At 40.6% G+C, this 19,945-nt stretch overlaps 1 protein-coding gene across 1 annotated transcript in view; it reads right to left on the bottom strand.

Annotated features, from left to right (window-relative positions):
• ELP4 (elongator acetyltransferase complex subunit 4) overlaps positions 1-19,945 on the bottom strand; it is a 635,326-nt gene that overhangs the window by 533,046 nt on the left and 82,335 nt on the right. The window contains exon 3 of the mRNA XM_053689320.1: positions 7,706-7,842. Within this exon, the coding sequence (XP_053545295.1) occupies positions 7,706-7,842 (137 nt within the window). The remainder of the gene's footprint in view (positions 1-7,705; positions 7,843-19,945) is intronic.

Here is a 19,945-nt window from a genome sequence, read left to right as displayed (position 1 = left end):
CTTCCTGGAGAAAAGACAAAATTCTTGGAATCCTGACCCTACTCCAAGAATGTCCCTTAGATTCACACCAATAAAGATATCTACGCCATATCTTATGGTAAATCTTACTAGTAACAGGCTTACGAGCCTGAATCATGGTCTCAATAATCGACTCCGAAAAACCATGCTTAGCTAAAATTAAGAGTTCAATCTCCATGCAGTCAGTTTCAGAGAAACAAGATTTCAGGGCCTCTGAAGTAGAAGGTCCTTCCTCAGAGGAAGTCTCCACAAGGGTACAGATGACATTTCTACTTGATCTGTATACCAGATCTTGTGAGGCCACGAAGGGGCTATTAGAATCACCAATGCTCTCTTCTGCTTGATCCGAGCAATGACTCGCGGAAGGAGAGCAAATGGAGGAAACAGATATGCTAACCTGAAGTTCCAAGAAACTGCCAGAGCATCTATCAGAAAGGCCTGAGGAGCTCTTGACCTTGAACCATAATTTAGGAGCTTGGCGTTCTGACAAGACGCAAACAGATCCTATTCTGGTAACACCCATTTGGTTGTTAAACTGGAGAACACTTCCGGATGGAGATCCCACTCCCCGATTTCTGCTCAAGAAATCTGCTCCCCAATTGTCCACTCCTGGGATGTGGAAGGCAGAGAGACAGAAATTGTGAATCTCCGTCCACTGAATGATTTGAGCCACCTTCATGGCTAAGGAACTCAGAGTTCCCCCCTGGTGGTTGATGTAAGCCACTGAGGTTATGTTGTCCGACTGGAACCTGATAAACCGGGCTAAAGCTAGTTGAGGCCAAGCCATCAAGGCATTGAAGATCGCTCTCAACTCCAGAATGTTTATGGGGAGAGCAGATTCCTCCTGAGACCAAAGTCCCTGTGCCTTCAACGAGTCCCAGACTGCTCCCCAACCTATCAGGCTGGCGTCCGTGGTCACAATTACCCATGAGGGTCTCCAAAAACATGTCCCCTGGGACAGATGCTCTTAAGACAGCCACCACAGCAGAGAGTCTCTTGTTGATTGATCCAGAATTATCCTCTGAGACAGGTCTGCATAATCCCCGTTCCATTGACTGAGCATGCATAGCTGAAGGGCTCTCAAATGGAATCGTGCAAAGGGAACTATGTCCATGGAAGCCACCATCAAACTAATTACCTCCATACATTGGGCCACTGATGGTTGTACAGCCGACTGTAGAAATAAGCCAGAGGAGAGAATATTGGCTCTTCTGCCCTCCATCAGAAATATTTGCATTGATAGGGAATCTATAACGGTCCCTAAGAAGACCAATCTTGTAGCGGGAACAAGAGAACTCTTTTCCAAATTCACCTTCCATCTGTGGGTACGAAGAAAAGACAACAACAAGATCTCTGTATGAGATTATGCTAGTTGAAAAGATGGCGCCTGAACAAGAATGTTGTCCGGATAAGGTGCAACAGCGATTCCCCAGGTCAGAATTACTGCCAACAGAGCTCCCAGAACCTTTGATAAAGTCCTGGGAGCTGTGGCGAGGCCAAATGGAAGCACTACAAATTGAAAGTGTTTGTCCAGATAGGCAAATCTCAGAAACCTGTGATGGTCCCTGTAAATGTGAACATACAGATACACATCCTTCAGGTCTATGGTCGTCATGAATTGACCTTCTTGAACCAGAGGAAGAATGGAACGGATAGTATCCATCTTGAAGGACGGGACTCTTGAGAAATTTGTTGAGAAACTTTAGATCTAGAATAGGCCTGAAAGTTCCCTCTTTTTTGGGCACCACAAACAGTTTGGAGTAGAACCCAAGACCCTGTTCTTGAATAGGGACTGGAACTATCACACCCAAGAGAGAAAGATCCTGTACACATTTCAAGAATGCCTCTCTTTTTATCTGGTCTACAGATAATCTTGAGAGATGAAGCCTGCCCCTGGGAGGAAAGTTCTTGAACTCTAACTTGTAACCCTGGGATACTATGTCCACGGCCCATGGGTCAGGGAATCTCATTCCCAAGCTTGAGAGAATTGAGAGAGTCTGCCCCCCACTTGATCCGATCTCGGATCAGGGGCAGACCCTTCATGTTGACTTTGATTCAGCTGCAGGCTTCTTAGAGTGCTTCCCCTTGTCCCAAGACTGACTGGGCTTCCATGCAGGCTTGGATTACTCCTTCTTGGTAGAGGAGGGGGAAGACTTACCTCTGAAATTTTCAAAGGAACAAAAATTACTCTGACATCCTTTTGATTTGTTCTTCTTGTCTTGAGGCCGAAGAGAACCCATACCACCTGTGATATTGGAAATAATTTCTGCCAGTGGGTAGATAGATTTTTATAGTTGGCGCAAGGGAAGGGTATAAACTGGTAAGTTTCAGAGGGGTTTTCCTCAAATCCCATAGAAGAGATCACTAGTAAGGAGTTAGGGTAGAAACACACCTCAATTGAGGCTTAAATCCCCAAGAATGGAGTTTATATAATTTCTTAAAATTTAGATATGATTAAATTTCTTAAAATAGATATAATAAAATTTATAGAAAAATCTTTCTCTTTAAAATATTTTATTTAATTTACATATAATAAGTATTAACATAATCGCAGGACAGAATAAAATGACATATGATATGTTTTATCAGAATGCCCAAATCAAATCAAATAATGGTTGGCCAACCTTATGTGATACAATTTAATCCATATAAATATAGCAGGATAGGGTTAAATACATAGATAGCATATGAAGCATATAAAAGTCTCCCTGATTAATGTATTTATAGTACAACTAAAACGGTTTCCTTCTAAATATCGTAATGCGGTTTTAAGCACTCTGTGAGTGTATAGTCTTGATGATTTAGTAAGCAAACAGTGTGAGTATTTGTAATGGTATTTACCCAACAGATACAAATAATGATAGGTCTTTGCTCTTTGTATCTGTGGATATAATACGCTGACAGTCTTGGAGTAAGTAATCTTGTAATTTCCAAAAAGAGGTACCTGGGTTTGGTAGACAAGTGCACTTGTTCCTGAAGTTCCTTCGATAGGTAGAATAACCTGGTCCGTTCTTAGTTAGTGGTTCTCGCCGGTTTTGGAGCCGGCCATTCTTGGGGATTTAAGCCTCAATTGAGGCGCTGGTGTGTTTCTACCCTAACTCCTTACTAATAATTTCTGCCAACCCTGACCCAAACAAGGTCTTTCCCTTATAAGGAATTGCCAAAAGCTTGGATTTAGAAGAGACATCAGCTGACCAAGATTTCAGCCATAGCGCCCTACCCGCTAAAATTGCAAAGCCAGATATCTTGGATCCCAATTTAATGACCTGCAAAGAGGCGTCAGTGATAAAGGAATTGGCTAATCTAAGAGCCTTTATCCTGTCCTGTATTTCCTCTAAAGGAGTCTCAGCTTGGAGGGACTCAAACAAAGCGTCAAACCAGTCGGCTGCCGCACTTGTAACTGTAGCAATACACACCACCGTCTGCCATTGTAAACCCTGGTGAATATACATCTTCTTTAAGAAAGCTTCCAGCTTCTTATCCATAGGGTCCTTGAAAGAGCAACTATCCTAAATAGGAATAGTTGTCCTCTTGGCCAGTGTAGAAATCGCTCCTTCCTCCTGCTACGACTCCTTGATGAAATCAGCCACTGGGAACATCTTCCTAAAGACTGGAGAGGGAGAAAAGGGAATCCCTGGGTTCTCCCATTCCTGGGCAATAATCTTAGTAGCACGGTCTAGCACTGGAAACACCTCCCCTGGGGAGGGAACGTCAAAATATCTATTCAATTTGCTAGATTTCTTAGGGTTGACGACAGGAGAATCTGAGTCGTTGAAAGTAGCCAAAACCTCCTTTAATAAAACATAAAGGTGTTCAAGCTTAAATCTGAAGGAAACCACTTCAGCAGCAGAAGAAGGAATTACACTATCCGAATCTGAGATTTCACCCTCAGAGGCTACTGAAGTATTCTCGACTTCCGACTTATGGGAAAGAGCAACTTGGTTAGCCTGTACAGGATCTGATACCTTACTATCTGATTCACTAATTTTCCTCTTACATTTCCCCTGCAGCATGGGGATGGCAGCTAGCACCTCAGATACCGCAGAGGAAACCTGGGCAGCAATTTCGGCCTTCAAATACACTCCATCAGGAGTTTGCGAGGAACCCCAGGGCACTGCATGTGACGTTAGTACGGGATGGGGTTCTTGAGGAAGAGACTGTTGCCTTGCCTGAACAGTATCAACCTGAGAGAATGGTGGCTCAGAAACAAACAATCTGTCTATGTACATTAGAGTTCTTTCAATACAAGAACTACAAAAAGCCAAAGGGGGTTCAACTTGGAAATTCAAACAAAGCTTGCACTCTATAGCAGTCATAGACTCTAAGTCCATCTTGCAATTGATATCACAAATTTAACTGGAATTCAAATTATTAGCGGTAAAGTAGTATAACAAAAAAGTAGACAGTTGCTAACTTTAAAAGCAAATTATTCAACCCCCACATTTAGTTATAAAAATTCAGGAGAACCTCACTGCCTACCTGTTCCTCTCTGGCACAGAGTGGAGTGGAACACAACAAATCAGCTCCTGAGTGAGGGAAGAGGCAACCAAAGCCAACAAACTCTCAATAATGCAAAAAGGGCGCCAAGCAACAGCACGTGCTGCATCTAGAGGGAGAAGCTCCGCCCCTTGTGAAATCATAGTCAGCGCCATAAACGGACCGCAAATGTCACAAAGGAACGGCACAAAATAGTCCCCAAAATATAACGACTGCACAAGCAAGCAGTCAACCAACTGAGCCACCAATAAAGTTAAAAAACTCTATAATCGTCACAAACTCTCTCTCTTTTAAGGACTCTGATGTCCTGCTACTGCCACTCAGTGCCCTGCATCCTGTCAAATTAATCTTGATCTCAGGAATAACGTAGCCCCATATAAGGTGCAGCCTATTAGCTCTAGTGCCAGGGTCTTCTTATAAGAAATAAAATGGCACTTACCTGCACCCTTGACTGTCTGACAGGAGGACAGTTCACCTGGTATGAAAGGAAGCCACTCCTCACAGAGACCTGTGAAAAGAAAAAGGAACAAAGTAAGCCTACTCTGGCATTCTGTTTGACGGCAGCAATCCTGTCAGGAAAACGCAGTGAGGCCCACCCCACAACTTCCTGACTGCTTAAAAGCTACCACAGCCCTACTGAAGGGACTAACGTGGAGTACAGCTAAACCCAGCTCGTCAGGGAAGATCAGAGCAAGCCTGTACAGGCTTCCAAAATAAAAAAAAATCTTGATAGAAGAATTCTTAAGCAGACACCTAAACTTCACCTCCTCCTTGCACTGAAGGCAAGGTGAATGACTGGGGATTGTGGAAAGGTGCGTGATACTTAACAGCTTTGCTGTGGTGCTCTTTGCTTCCTCCTGCTGGATAGGAGTGATATTGCCAATAGTACTTGATGACTCACCGTGTCTTAAGAAAGAAACATTGTTGCAAAGGCTGCATATGGTACTCAATACCAAGAGAACAAAGTATACTTGACAAAATAAGAAAATAGTAAAGTTGTTTAAAACTATATACTATATCTGACATTCATGTCCCTTTAAGCACAAATAAATCTCTCTTGAAGATACTTTGCATATAATGATTATTTGTTCATATATTAACTGTATTTATGTTGAATCAATAAGATATGTCTCTATATTATGTCATTATAAACTAGAATACTGCAGATGACACTGCCAAGTGTTCAGATAGTGAGGGAACATCTTGTAGCTGGGCTCAAGAGGTTCAAGGTCCAGGCAAGGCAATTAGTCCAAAATATCCCAAACTTATAAACAGATTTGCTGCTCTTTTTAGCCCATAGTTTATAGACCAACAATTGTGCATTGGAGATTATTTACATACAGAGTTTACTTCTGAACACATTTAACCTGTGTCTATGGTACATATGAAACAGCATGATTAGCTGAGAAAAGCATTGCTTGTTTTTACCAAAATTTTAATAAATGTAAGTTTTATCTTACCACTTGCTATATCATATCATATAATTTGCTGCATCCTCCCTCACCTCATTTGGAGAGAGGCCACCTAAAAACTTCCACTGGTTGTGTCGGCTGATTGCGGGAGCTAGGTCTGCTGGATGACCTTAAGAATCCATCCTGCTCATTTGCACCTATATCTTATGGTGCAACATCAAATGTGAGTGTAAACATTGATATTTATACATTTCACCTATATCCTCTAGTGATATTAGGCCATGTGGCACCCCTGTCTTTGTTCTTCATCCACAGATTGCTGACTTTGGGAGTGGGACCTTGCTCCCCCTACAGAGAGCTGCCTGGTCCTGGACACATTTGAGTACTTTTCCTTTATATTGACATTATATTTATTTATATATCATTTATTTTCACACTTTTGGAATTATTACACTGTTGTGTTCTTTTCTTTTTTGTTTGTTCAGGGCACCCCCTAATATCTTTGTGTTTTACTCCTGTAATTTAAAGGGACAATCAACCCCATAATTTATGCTATTTTAAAAGATAGATAATCCCTTTATTACCCATTTCCCAGTTTTGCATAACCAACACAGTTATAATTATACACATTTTACCTCTGTAATCACCTTGTATCTAAGCCTCTGCAGACTGCCCTCTTATTTCCGTTATTTTGACAGACTTGCATTTTAGCCAATCAGTGCTCACTCCTCGGAAAATTAACGTGCATGAGCTAAATGTTATCGATATGAAACACATGAACTAATGCCCTCTAGTGGTGAAAAACTGTCAAAATGCATTTAGATTAGAGGCAGTATTCAAGGTCGAAGAAATTAGCATATGAAACTCCTAGGTTTAGCTTTCAACTAAGAATACCAAGAGAACAAAGCAAAATTGGTGATAAAAGTAAATTGGAACGTTGTTTAAAATGACATGCCCTATCTGAATTAAGTGATAGACACGCAAAGATTTATTTTTGCTTTTAGCTTGCAAAATTAACAAACAATAGTTCATTCCTATGACATCTGTTCATTAACTAAATAAACTAATGAACAAATACAAAATGTGTTCATTCATTTATTTAGTTTCTCTATTTAATTGATAGGAGAAACTGAAAGAACACATTTTGTAATACAAAATTAGTTTGTATTTGTTCATTCTTTTTTGCAAATAAAAAGAAAATATATTTTTGCACATGTCTAATAAGTGATAGTTTGTGTGGTTTATATACAGAAGACTGTTAGTTGAAGTAACCCTTTGGCTGCAAAGTATTATATAACAATGCATGGAGAATGTGCTCAGGTAAGCAAATGATAAGAGCTCATAGTATTCAAAGCAGCTGTTGGAACATTCTTTCAAATATAGGTTTTCTATGGCTTATACTGCAGTATTTAAATTTTCATTATGGGTGGTGTTTTTAACAGATAAAAGCAATAATTTCAAATGACAAAATAAATTTAAAAATAGCTAATTGTAGACAATTTAATATACTGTATCAAGTAAAATGGATAACTGTGAACATATTAAAGGGAACTGTACAATTGCATTTTAAGCACTGACATTATCATAATAGGTGGTGTTTCCACAAGCAAATACATACATTTCAATTGCAAGAATAAATCTAAAGGATACATTTACAATACATTTTAATTCTATGCAGATCTGCAGTACAGTGTAGACAGTAGCTACACCTTAAAAGGTTTGCTTTAATTAATTTAAAAAAAAACACATAAATTAAAATATTTTCATTAAAAACTTACGTGTTGCAAAATGTTTGGTCAAAAAGATTTTCTTGTGGCATGAAGAAGCTGTGGCTTTTTGCGGAATGTAACATTTCGGGAGACATTGTCTTTGAAACATCATAATAGTGACCAAACCTTGAAGTTACTGGCAAAGGCTGGAAAAGAAAAAAAGTAAATTAAAAAAATATAAATATTATATATACCTAATAAACCTCTAAATACAGGACAGATAGATAGACAATTGCTTCCTTTAGTTCTTCTGTGCTTAAATGATCATGTACAAGATTCATTATTTCATACAGGGGTAGAGTGCTGATGATTGAGATTAAGGAGATATGGAAACCCAAAAAAACATAATTTCTTTCATGTAATTAGCAAGAGTCCATGAGCTAGTGACGTATGGGATATACATTCCTACCAGGAGGGGCAAAGTTTCCCAAACCTCAAAATGCCTATAAATACACCCCTCACCACACCCACAATTCAGTTTTACAAACTTTGCCTCCGATGGAGGTGGTGAAGTAAGTTTGTGCTAGATTCTACGTTGATATGCGCTCCGCAGCAAGTTGGAGCCCGGTTTTCCTCTCAGCGTGCAGTGAATGTCAGAGGGATGTGAGGAGAGTATTGCCTATTTGAATGCAGTGATCTCCTTCTACGGGGTCTATTTCATAGGTTCTCTGTTATCGGTCGTAGAGATTCATCTCTTACCTCCCTTTTCAGATCGACGATATACTCTTATATATACCATTACCTCTGCTGATTCTCGTTTCAGTACTGGTTTGGCTTTCTACAAACATGTAGATGAGTGTCCTGGGGTAAGTAAATCTTATTTTCTGTGACACTCTAAGCTATGGTTGGGCACTTTGTTTATAAAGTTCTAAATATATGTATTCAAACATTTATTTGCCTTGACTCAGAATGTTCAACTTTCCTTATTTTCAGACAGTCAGTTTCATATTTGGGATAATGCATTTGATTTAATCATTTTTTCTTACCTTCAAAAATTTGACTTTTTTCCCTGTGGGCTGTTAGGCTCGCGGGGGCTGAAAATGCTTCATTTTATTGCGTCATTCTTGGCGCGGATTTTTTTGGCGCAAAAATTCTTTTCCGTTTCCGGCGTCATACGTGTCGCCGGAAGTTGCGTCATTTTTTGACGTTATTTTGTGCCAAAAATGTCGGCGTTCCGGATGTGGCGTCATTTTGGCGCCAAAAAGCATTTAGGCGCCAAATAATGTGGGCGTCTTATTTGGCGCTAAAAAATATGGGCGTCGCTTTTTTCTCCACATTATTTAATTCTCATTTTTCATTGCTTCTGGTTGCTAGAAGCTTGTTTTTTGGCATTTTTTCCCATTCCTGAAACTGTCATTTAAGGAATTTGATCAATTTTGCTTTATATGTTGTTGTTTTTTCTCTTACATATTGCAAGATGTCTCACGTTGCATCTGAGTCAGAAGATACTACAGGAAAATCGCTGTCTAGTGCTGGATCTACCAAAGCTAAGTGTATCTGCTGTAAACTTTTGGTAGCTATTCCTCCAGCTGTTGTTTGTATTGATTGTCATGACAAACTTGTTAAAGCAGATAATATTTCCTTTAGTAAAGTACCATTGCCTGTTGCAGTTCCTTCAACATCTAAGGTGCAGAATGTTCCTGATAACATAAGAGATTTTGTTTCTGAATCCATAAATAAGGCTATGTCTGTTATTTCTCCTTCTAGTAAACGTAAAATATCTTTTAAAACTTCTCTCCCTACAGATGAATTTTTAAATGAACATCATCATTCTGATTCTGATAACTCTTCTGGTTCAGAGGATTCTGTCTCAGAGGTTGATACTGATAAATCTTCATATTCATTTAAAATGGAATTTATTCGTTCTTTACTTAAAGAAGTTCTAATTGCTTTAGAAATAGAGGATTCTGGTCCTCTTGATACTAATTCTAAACGTTTGGATAAGGTATTTAAATCTCCTGTGGTTATTCCAGAAGTTTTTCCTGTTCCTAATGCTATTTCTGCAGTAATTTCCAAAGAATGGGATAAATTGGGTAATTCATTTACTCCCTCTAAACGTTTTAAGCAATTATATCCTGTGCCGTCTGACAGATTAGAATTTTGGGACAAAATCCCTAAAGTTGATGGGGCTATTTCTACCCTTGCTAAACGTACTACTATTCCTACGTCAGATGGTACTTCGTTTAAGGATCCTTTAGATAGGAAAATTGAGTCCTTTCTAAGAAAAGCTTATCTGTGTTCAGGTAATCTTCTTAGACCTGCTATATCTTTGGCTGATGTTGCTGCAGCTTCAACTTTTTGGTTGGAAACCTTAGCGCAACAAGTAACACATCATGATTCTCATGATATTATTATTCTTCTTCAGCATGCTAATAATTTTATCTGTGATGCCATCTTTGATATTATCAGAGTTGATGTCAGGTTTATGTCTCTAGCTATTTTAGCTAGAAGAGCTTTATGGCTTAAGACTTGGAATGCTGATATGGCTTCTAAATCAACTCTACTTTCCATTTCTTTCCAGGGTAACAACTTATTTGGTTCTCAGTTGGATTCTATTATTTCAACTGTTACTGGTGGGAAAGGAACTTTTTTACCACAGGATAAAAAATCTAAGGGTAAAAACAGAGCTAATAATCGTTTTCGTTCCTTTCGTTTCAACAAAGAACAAAAACCTGATCCTTCATCCTCAGGAGCAGTTTCAGTTTGGAAACCATCTCCAATCTGGAATAAATCCAAGCCAGCCAGAAAGGCAAAGCCTGCTTCTAAGTCCACATGAAGGTGCGGCCCTCATTCCAGCTCAGCTGGTAGGGGGCAGGTTACGTTTTTTCAAAGAAATTTGGATCAATTCTGTTCACAATCTTTGGATTCAGAACATTGTTTCAGAAGGGTACAGAATTGGTTTCAAGATGAGACCTCCTGCAAAGAGATTTTTTCTTTCCCGTGTCCCAGTAAATCCAGTAAAAGCTCAAGCATTTCTGAATTGTGTTTCAGATCTAGAGTTGACTGGAGTAATTATGCCAGTTCCAGTTCAGGAACAGGGGATGGGGTTTTATTCAAATCTCTTCATTGTACCAAAGAAGGAGAATTCCTTCAGACCAGTTCTGGATCTAAAAATATTGAATCGTTATGTAAGGATACCAACGTTCAAGATGGTAACTGTAAGGACTATTTTGCCTTTTGTTCAGCAAGGGAATTATATGTCCACAATAGATTTACAGGATGCATATCTGCATATTCCGATTCATCCGGATCATTATCGGTTCCTGATATTCTCTTTTCTGGACAAGCATTACCAGTTTGTGGCTCTGCCGTTTGGCCTTGCTACAGCTCCAAGAATTTTTACAAAGGTTCTCGGTGCCCTTCTGTCTGTAATCAGAGAACAGGGTATTGTGGTATTTCCTTATTTGGACGATATCTTGGTACTTGCTCAGTCTTTACATTTAGCAGAATTTCATTCAAATCGACTTGTGTTGTTTCTTCAAGATCATGGTTGGAGGATCAATTTACCAAAAAGTTCATTGATTCCTCAGACAAGGGTAACCTTTCTGGGTTTCCAAATAGATTCAGTGTCCATGACTCTGTCTTTAACAGACAAGAGGCGTCTAAAACTGATGGCAGCTTGTCGAAACCTTCAGTCACAATCATTCCCTTCGGTAGCCTTATGCATGGAAATTCTAGGTCTTATGACTGCTGCATCGAACGCGATCCCCTTTGCTCGTTTTTACATGCGACCTCTTCAGCTTTGTATGCTGAATCAATGGTGCAAGGATTACACAAAGATATCTCAATTAATATCTTTAAAACCGATTGTTCGACACTCTCTAACGTGGTGGACAGATCACCATCGTTTAATTCAGGGGGCTTCTTTTGTGCTTCCGACCTGGACTGTAATTTCAACAGATGCAAGTCTCACAGGTTGGGGAGCTGTGTGGGGATCTCTGACGGCACAAGGAGTTTGGGAATCTCAGGAGGTGAGATTACCGATCAATATTTTGGAACTCCGTGCAATTTTCAGAGCTCTTCAGTTTTGGCTTCTTCTGAAGAGAGAATCGTTCATTTGTTTTCAGACAGATTATGTCACAACTGTGGCATACATCAATCATCAAGGAGGAACTCACAGTCCTCTGGCTATGAAAGAAGTATCTCGAATTTTGGTTTGGGCGGAATCCAGCTCCTGTCTAATCTCTGCGGTTCATATCCCAGGTGTAGACAATTGGGAAGCGGATTATCTCAGTCGCCAAACGTTGCATCCGGGTGAATGGTCTCTTCACCCAGAGGTATTTCTTCAGATCGTTCAAATGTGGGAACTTCCAGAAATAGATTTGATGGCGTCCCATCTAAACAAGAAACTTCCCAGGTATCTGTCCAGATCCCGGGATCCTCAGGCGGAGGCAGTGGATGCATTATCACTTCCTTGGAAGTATCATCCTGCCTATATCTTTCCGCCCCTAGTTCTTCTTCCAAGAGTAATCTCCAAGATTCTGAAGGAATGCTCGTTTGTTCTGCTGGTAGCTCCGGCATGGCCTCACAGGTTTTGGTATGCGGATCTTGTCCGGATGGCCTCTTGCCAACCGTGGACTCTTCCGTTAAGACCAGACCTTCTGTCACAAGGTCCTTTTTTCCATCAGGATCTGAAATCCTTAAATTTAAAGGTATGGAGATTGAACGCTTGATTCTTCGTCAAAGAGGTTTCTCTGACGCTGTGATTAATACTATGTTACAGGCTCGTAAATCTGTATCTAGAGAGATATATTATAGAGTCTGAAAGACTTATATTTCTTGGTGTATTTCTCATCATTTTTCTTGGCATTCTTTCAGAATTCCGAGAATTTTACAGTTTCTTCAGGATGGTTTAGATAAAGGTTTGTCCGCAAGTTCCTTGAAAGGACAAATCTCTGCTCTTTCTGTTCTTTTTCACAGAAAGATTGCTATTCTTCCTGATATTCATTGTTTTGTACAAGCTTTGGTTCGTATAAAACCTGTCATTAAGTCAATTTCTCCTCCTTGGAGTTTGAATTTGGTTCTGGGGGCTCTTCAAGCTCCTCCGTTTGAACCTATGCATTCATTGGACATTAAATTACTTTCTTGGAAAGTTTTGTTCCTTTTGGCCATCTCTTCTGCCAGAAGAGTTTCTGAATTATCTGCTCTTTCTTGTGAGTCTCCTTTTCTGATTTTTCATCAGGATAAGGCGGTGTTGCGAACTTCTTTTGAATTTTTACCTAAAGTTGTGAATTCCAACAACATTAGTAGAGAAATTGTGGTTCCTTCATTATGTCCTAATCCTAAGAATTCTAAGGCGAAATCGTTGCATTCTTTGGATGTTGTTAGAGCTTTGAAATATTATGTTGAAGCTACTAAATCTTTCAGAAAGACTTCTAGTCTATTTGTTATCTTTTCCGGTTCTAGAAAAGGCCAGAAAGCTTCTGCCATTTCTTTGGCATCTTGGTTGAAATCTTTAATTCATCTTGCCTATGTTGAGTCGGGTAAAACTCCGCCTCAGAGAATTACAGCTCATTCTACTAGGTCAGTTTCTACTTCCTGGGCGTTTAGGAATGAAGCTTCGGTTGATCAGATTTGCAAAGCAGCAACTTGGTCCTCTTTGCATACTTTTACTAAATTCTACCATTTTGATGTATTTTCTGCTTCTGAAGCAGTTTTTGGTAGAAAAGTACTTCAGGCAGCGGTTTCAGTTTGAATCTTCTGCTTATGTTTTTCGTTAAACTTTATTTTGGGTGTGGATTATTTTCAGCAGGAATTGGCTGTCTTTATTTTATCCCTCCCTCTCTAGTGACTCTTGTGTGGAAAGATCCACATCTTGGGTAATCATTATCCCATACGTCACTAGCTCATGGACTCTTGCTAATTACATGAAAGAAAACATAATTTATGTAAGAACTTACCTGATAAATTCATTTCTTTCATATTAGCAAGAGTCCATGAGGCCCGCCCTTTTTTTGTGGTGGTATGATTTTGTATAAAGCACAATTATTCCAATTCCTTATTTTATATGCTTTCACACTTTTTTATCACCCCACTTCTTGGCTATTCGTTAAACTGAATTGTGGGTGTGGTGAGGGGTGTATTTATAGGCATTTTGAGGTTTGGGAAACTTTGCCCCTCCTGGTAGGAATGTATATCCCATACGTCACTAGCTCATGGACTCTTGCTAATATGAAAGAAATGAATTTATCAGGTAAGTTCTTACATAAATTATGTTTTATGCTTACCTGATAAATTTATTTCTCTTGTAGTGTATCCAGTCCACGAATCATCCATTACTTGTGGGATATTCTCCTTCCCAACAGCAGAGCTGCTATATAGCTCCTCCCCTAATTGTCATATCCAGTCATTCGACCGAAAACAAACAGAGAAAGGAGAAACCATAGGGTGCAGTGGTGACTGTAGTTTAATTAAAATTTAGACCTGCCTTAAAAGGACAGGGCGGGCTGTGGACTGGATACACTACAAGAGAAATAAATTTATCAGGTAAGCATAAATTATGTTTTCTCTTGTTAAGTGTATCCAGTCCACGGATCATCCATTACTTGTGGGATACCAATAACAAAGCTAAAGTACACGGATGATGGGAGGGACAAGGCAGGATTAAGCGGAAGGAACCACTGCCTGAAGAACCTTTCTCCCAAACACAGCCTCCGAAGGAGCAAAAGTATCAAATTTGTAAAATTTTGAAAAAGTGTGAAGCGAAGACCAAGTCGCAGCCTTGCAAATCTGTTCAACAGAGGCCTCATTTTTGAAGGCCCAGGTGGAAGCCACAGCTCTAGTAGAATGAGCTGTAATCCTTCAGGGGGCTGCTGTCCAGCAGTCTCATAGGCTAGGCGTATTACGCTCCGAAGCCAAAAGGAAAGAGAGGTTGCCGAAGCTTTTTGACCTCTCCTCTGTCCAGAGTAAACGACAAACAGGGAAGATGTTTGACGAAAATCTTTAGTAGCTTGTAAGTAAAACTTCAAGGCACGGACTACGTCCAGATTATGTAAAAGACGTTCCTTCTTTGAAGAAGGATTAGGGCACAACGATGGAACAACAATCTCTTGATTGATATTTTTGTTAGAAACCACCTTAGGTAAAAACCCAGGTTTGGTACGCAGAACTACCTTATCTGCATGAAAAATCAGATAAGGAGAATCACATTGTAAGGCAGATAGCTCAGAGACTCTCCGAGCCGAGGAAATAGCCATCAAAAACAGAACTTTCCAAGATAAAAGTTTAATATCAATGGAATGAAGGGGTTCAAACGGAACTCCTTGAAGAACCTTAAGAAACAAGTTTAAGCTCCACGGGGGAGCAACAGGTTTAAACACAGGCTTAATTCTAACCAAAGCCTGGCAAAATGCCTGGACGTCTGGAACCTCTGCCAGACGCTTGTGCAAAAGAATAGACAGAGCAGAAATCTGTCCCTTTAAGGAACTAGCTGATAATCCTTTGTCTAAGCCCTCTTGGAGAAAAGACAATATTCTAGGAATCCTAACCTTACTCCATGAGTAATTCTTGGATTCACACCAATAAAGATATTTACTCCATATTTTGTGGTAGATTTTCCTGGTAACAGGCTTTCGTGCCTATATTAAAGTATCAATGACTGACTCGGAGAAGCCACGCTTTGATAGAATCAAGAGTTCAATCTCCATGGAGTCAGTCTCAGAGAAATTAGATTTGGATGATTGAAAGGACCTTGTATCAGAAGGTCCTGTCTTAGAGGCAGAGTCTATGGTGGAAAGGATGACATCTCCACTAGGTCTGCATACCAAGTCCTGCGTGGCCACGCAGGTGCTATCAGAATAACTGATGCTCTCTCCTGTTTGATTTTGGCAATCAGTCGAGGGAGCAGAGGAAACGGTGGAAACACATAAGCCAGGTTGAAGAACCAAGGCGCTGCTAGAGCATCTATCAGCGTCGCTTCTGGGTCCCTGGACCTGGATCCGTAACAAGGAAGCTTGGCGTTCTGGCGAGACGCCATGAGATCCAACTCTGGTTTGCCCCAACGATGAATCAACTGAGCAAACACCTCCGGATGGAGTTCCCACTCCCCCGCATGGAAAGTCTGACGACTTAGAAAATCCGCCTCCCAGTTCTCCACGCCTGGGATATGGATTGCTGACAGGTGGCAAGAGTGGTACTCTGCCCAGCGAATTATTTTTGAGACTTCTAACATCGCTAGGGAACTCCTGGTTCACCCTTGATGGTTGATGTAAGCCACAGTCGTGATGTTGTCTGACTGAAATCTGATGAACCTCAGAGTTGCTAACTGATGCCAAGCCAGAAGAGCTTTGAATATCGCTCTTAACTCCAGAATATTTATTGGAAGGAGTTTCTCCTCCTGAGTCCACGATCCCTGTGCCTTCAGGGAAATCCAGACTGCACCCCAACCTAGAAGGCTGGCATCTGTTGTTACAATTGTCCAATCTGGCTTGCGAAAGGTCATACCCTTGGACAGGTGTACCCGAGACAACCACCAGAGAACCAGAGAAGAGAATCTCTGGTCTCTTGATCCAGATTTAGCAGAGGGGACAAATCTGTGTAATCCCCATTCCACTGACTCAGCATGCATAATTGCAGCGGTCTGAGATGAAGACGCGCAAATGGCACTATGTCCATTGCCGCTACCATTAAGCCGATTACCTCCATACACTGAGCTACCGAAGGGCGTGGAATGGAGTGAAGAACACGGCAAGCATTTAGAAGTTTTGATAACCTGGACTCCGTCAGGTAAATTTTCATTTCTACAGAATCTATAAGAGTCCCTAAGAAAGAGACTCTTGTGAGTGGGGATAGAGAACTATTTTCCTCGTTCACTTTCCACCCTGCGACCTCAGAAATGCCAGAACTATCTCTGTATGAGACTTGGCAACTTGAATGATGATGATCCTTGTGAATCGGTATGTGAAGGTAGGCATCCTTTAAGTCCACTGTGGTCATGTACTGACCATCTTGGATCATGGGTAGGATGGTCCGAATAGTTTCCATTTTGAAAGATGGAACTCTGAGGAATTTGTTTAAGATCTTTAGATCCAAAATTGGTCTGAAGGTTCCCTCTTTTTTGGGAACCACAAACAGATTCGAATAAAAACCCTGTCCTTGTTCCGTCCGCGGAACTGGATGGATCACTCCCATAACTAGGAGGTCTTGCACACAGCGTAGGAATGCCTCTTTCTTTATCTGATTTGCAGATAGCCTTGAAAGATGAAATCTCCCTTGTGGAGGGGAAGCTTTGAAGTCCAGAAGATATCCCTGAGATATGATCTCCAACGCCCAGGGATCCTGAACATCTCTTGCCCACGCCTGGGCGAAGAGAGAAAGTCTGCCCCCTACTAGATCCGTCACCGGATAGGGGGCCATTCCTTCATGCTGTCTTAGAGGCAGCAGCAGGCTTTCTGGCCTGCTTGTCTTTGTTCCAGGACTGGTTAGGTTTCCAGGCCTGCTTAGATTGAGCAAAAGTTCCCTCTTGTTTTGAAGCGGAGGAAGTTGATGCTGCACCTGCCTTGAAATTTCGAAAGGGACGAAAATTAGACTGTTTGGCCTTTGCTTTGGCCCTGTCCTGAGGAAGGGTGTGACCCTTACCTCCAGTAATGTCAGCAATAATTTCCTTCAAGCCAGGCCCGAATAAGGTCTGCCCCTTGAAAGGAATGTTGAGTAATTTAGACTTCGAAGTCACGTCAGCTGACCAGGATTTAAGTCATAGCGCCCTACGCACCTGGATGGCGAATCCGGAATTCTTAGCCGTTAGTTTAGTCAAATGAACAATGGCATCAGAAACAAATGAGTTAGCTAGCTTGAGTGTTCTAAGCTTGTCAATAATTTCAGTCAATGGAGCTGTACGGATGGCCTTTTCCAGGGCCTCAAACCAGAATGCCGCGGCAGCAGTGACAGGCGCAATGCATGCAAGGGGCTGTAAAATAAAACCTTGTTGAATAAACATTTTCTTAAGGTAACCCTCCAATTTTTTATCCATTGGATCTGAAAAAGCACAACTGTCCTCAACCGGGATAGTGGTACGCTTTGCTAAAGTAGAAACTGCTCCCTCCACCTTAGGGACAGTCTGCCATAAGTCCCGTGTAGTGGCGTCTATTGGAAACATTTTTCTAAATATAGGAGGTGGGGAAAAAGGCACACCCGGTCTATCCCACTCCTTGCTAATAATTTCTGTAAGCCTTTTAGGTATAGGAAAAACATCAGTACACATCGGTACCTCATAGTATTTATCCAGCCTACACAATTTCTCTGGTACTGCAACTGTGTTACAGTCATTCAGAGCAGCTAATACCTCCCCAAGCAACACACTGAGGTTCTCCAGCTTAAATTTAAAATTAGAAATCTCTGAATCAGGTTTCCCCGAATCAGAGATGTCACCCACAGACTGAAGCTCTCCGTCCTCATGATCTGCATATTGTGACGCAGTATCAGACATGGCCCTTACAGCATCTGCGCGCTCTGTATTTCTCCTAACCCCAGAGCAATCGCGCTTGCCTCTTAATTCAGGCAACCTGGATAATACCTCTGACAGGGTATTATTCATGATTGCAGCCATGTCCTGCAAGGTAATCGCTATGGGCGTCCCTGATGTAATTGGCGCCATATTAGCGTGCATCCCCTGAGCGGGAGGCGAAGGGTCTGACACGTGGGGAGAGTTAGTCGGCATAACTTCCCCCTCGTCAGAATCTTCTGGTGATATTTCTTTTATAGTTAAAGACTGATCTTTACTGTTTAAGGTGAAATCAATACATTTAGTACACATTCTCCTATGGGGCTCCACCATGGCTTTCAAACATAATGAACAAGTAGTTTCCTCTATGTCAGACATGTTTAAACAGACTAGCAATGAGACTAGCAAGCTTGGAAAACACTTTAAACAAGTTTACAAGCAATATAAAAAACGTTACTGCACCTTTAAGAAACACAAATTTTGTCAAAATTTGAAATAACAGTGAAAAAAGGCAGTTACACTAAAGAAATTTTTACAGTGTATGTAACAAGTTAGCAGAGCATTGCACCCACTTGCAAATGGATGATTAACCCCTTAATACCCAAAACTGAATAATAAAAGACAAAAACTTTTTTTTTATTATTTTGTTTTTTTTTCAAACAGTCACAACAACTGCCACAGCTCTACTGTGGCTTTTTACCTCCCTCAAAAACGACTTTGAAGCCTTTTGAGCCCTCCAGAGAAGTCCTGGAACATGCAGGAAGAAGCTGGATGTCTCTGTCAGTATTTTTAGCTGCACAGAAAAGCACTAAAATAGGCCCTTCCCACTCATATTGCAACAGTGGAAAGCCTAAGGAAACTGTTTCTAGGCAGAATTCAAGCCAGCCATGTGGAAAAAAACTAGGCCCCAATAAGTTTTATCACCAAATACATATAAAAACGATTAAACATTCCAGCAAACGTTTTATATTACATTTTTATAAGAGTATGTATCTCTATTAATAAGCCTGATACCAGTCGCTATCACTGCATTTAAGGCTTTACTTACATTACTTCGGTATCAGCAGCATTTTCTAGCAAATTCCATCCCTAGAAAAATATTAACTGCACATACCTTATTGCAGGAAAACCTGCACGCCATTCCCTCTCTGAAGTTACCTCACTCCTCAGAATATGTGAGAACAGCCATGGATCTTAGTAACTTCTGCTAAGATCATAGAAAACGCAGGCAGATTCTTCTTCTAAATACTGCCTGAGATAAACAGTACACTCCGGCACCATTTAAAAATAACAAACTTTTGATTGAAGAATAAACTAAGTATAAAACACCACACTCCTCTTACGACCTCCATCTTGGTTGAGGCTTGCAAGAGAATGACTGGATATGACAGTTAGGGGAGGAGCTATATAGCAGCTCTGCTGTGGGTGATCCTCTTGCAACTTCCTGTTGGGAAGGAGAATATCCCACAAGTAATGGATGATCCGTGGACTGGATACACTTAACAAAAGAAATGATTTTGTGATTCAGACAGAACATTCAATTTAAAAAATTAAAAAATAGGTTTCCAATTTACTTCTAGTATCACATTTGGCTCATTCTCATGGTAAACCAGATAAAAGAGAAAAAAGATTGCCAGGCACCTCCAGTATTAAAAATATTAAACTTTATTGAAATAAGGTAAAAACATGATGAGAGAGGGGATGAGATACCCCTAAAGTTAAACAGACTGACATGTTTCGGCACAAAACGCCGTAATCATAGTCCCTAAAAACTTCTAAAAACAATATGCCTTATCTACCCAGTGCTCCCA

This window comes from Bombina bombina, chromosome 7 (genome assembly GCF_027579735.1).
Source record: "Bombina bombina isolate aBomBom1 chromosome 7, aBomBom1.pri, whole genome shotgun sequence".
NCBI lineage: Eukaryota > Metazoa > Chordata > Amphibia > Anura > Bombinatoridae > Bombina > Bombina bombina.
This window is presented reverse-complemented; position numbering and strand designations above follow the sequence as displayed.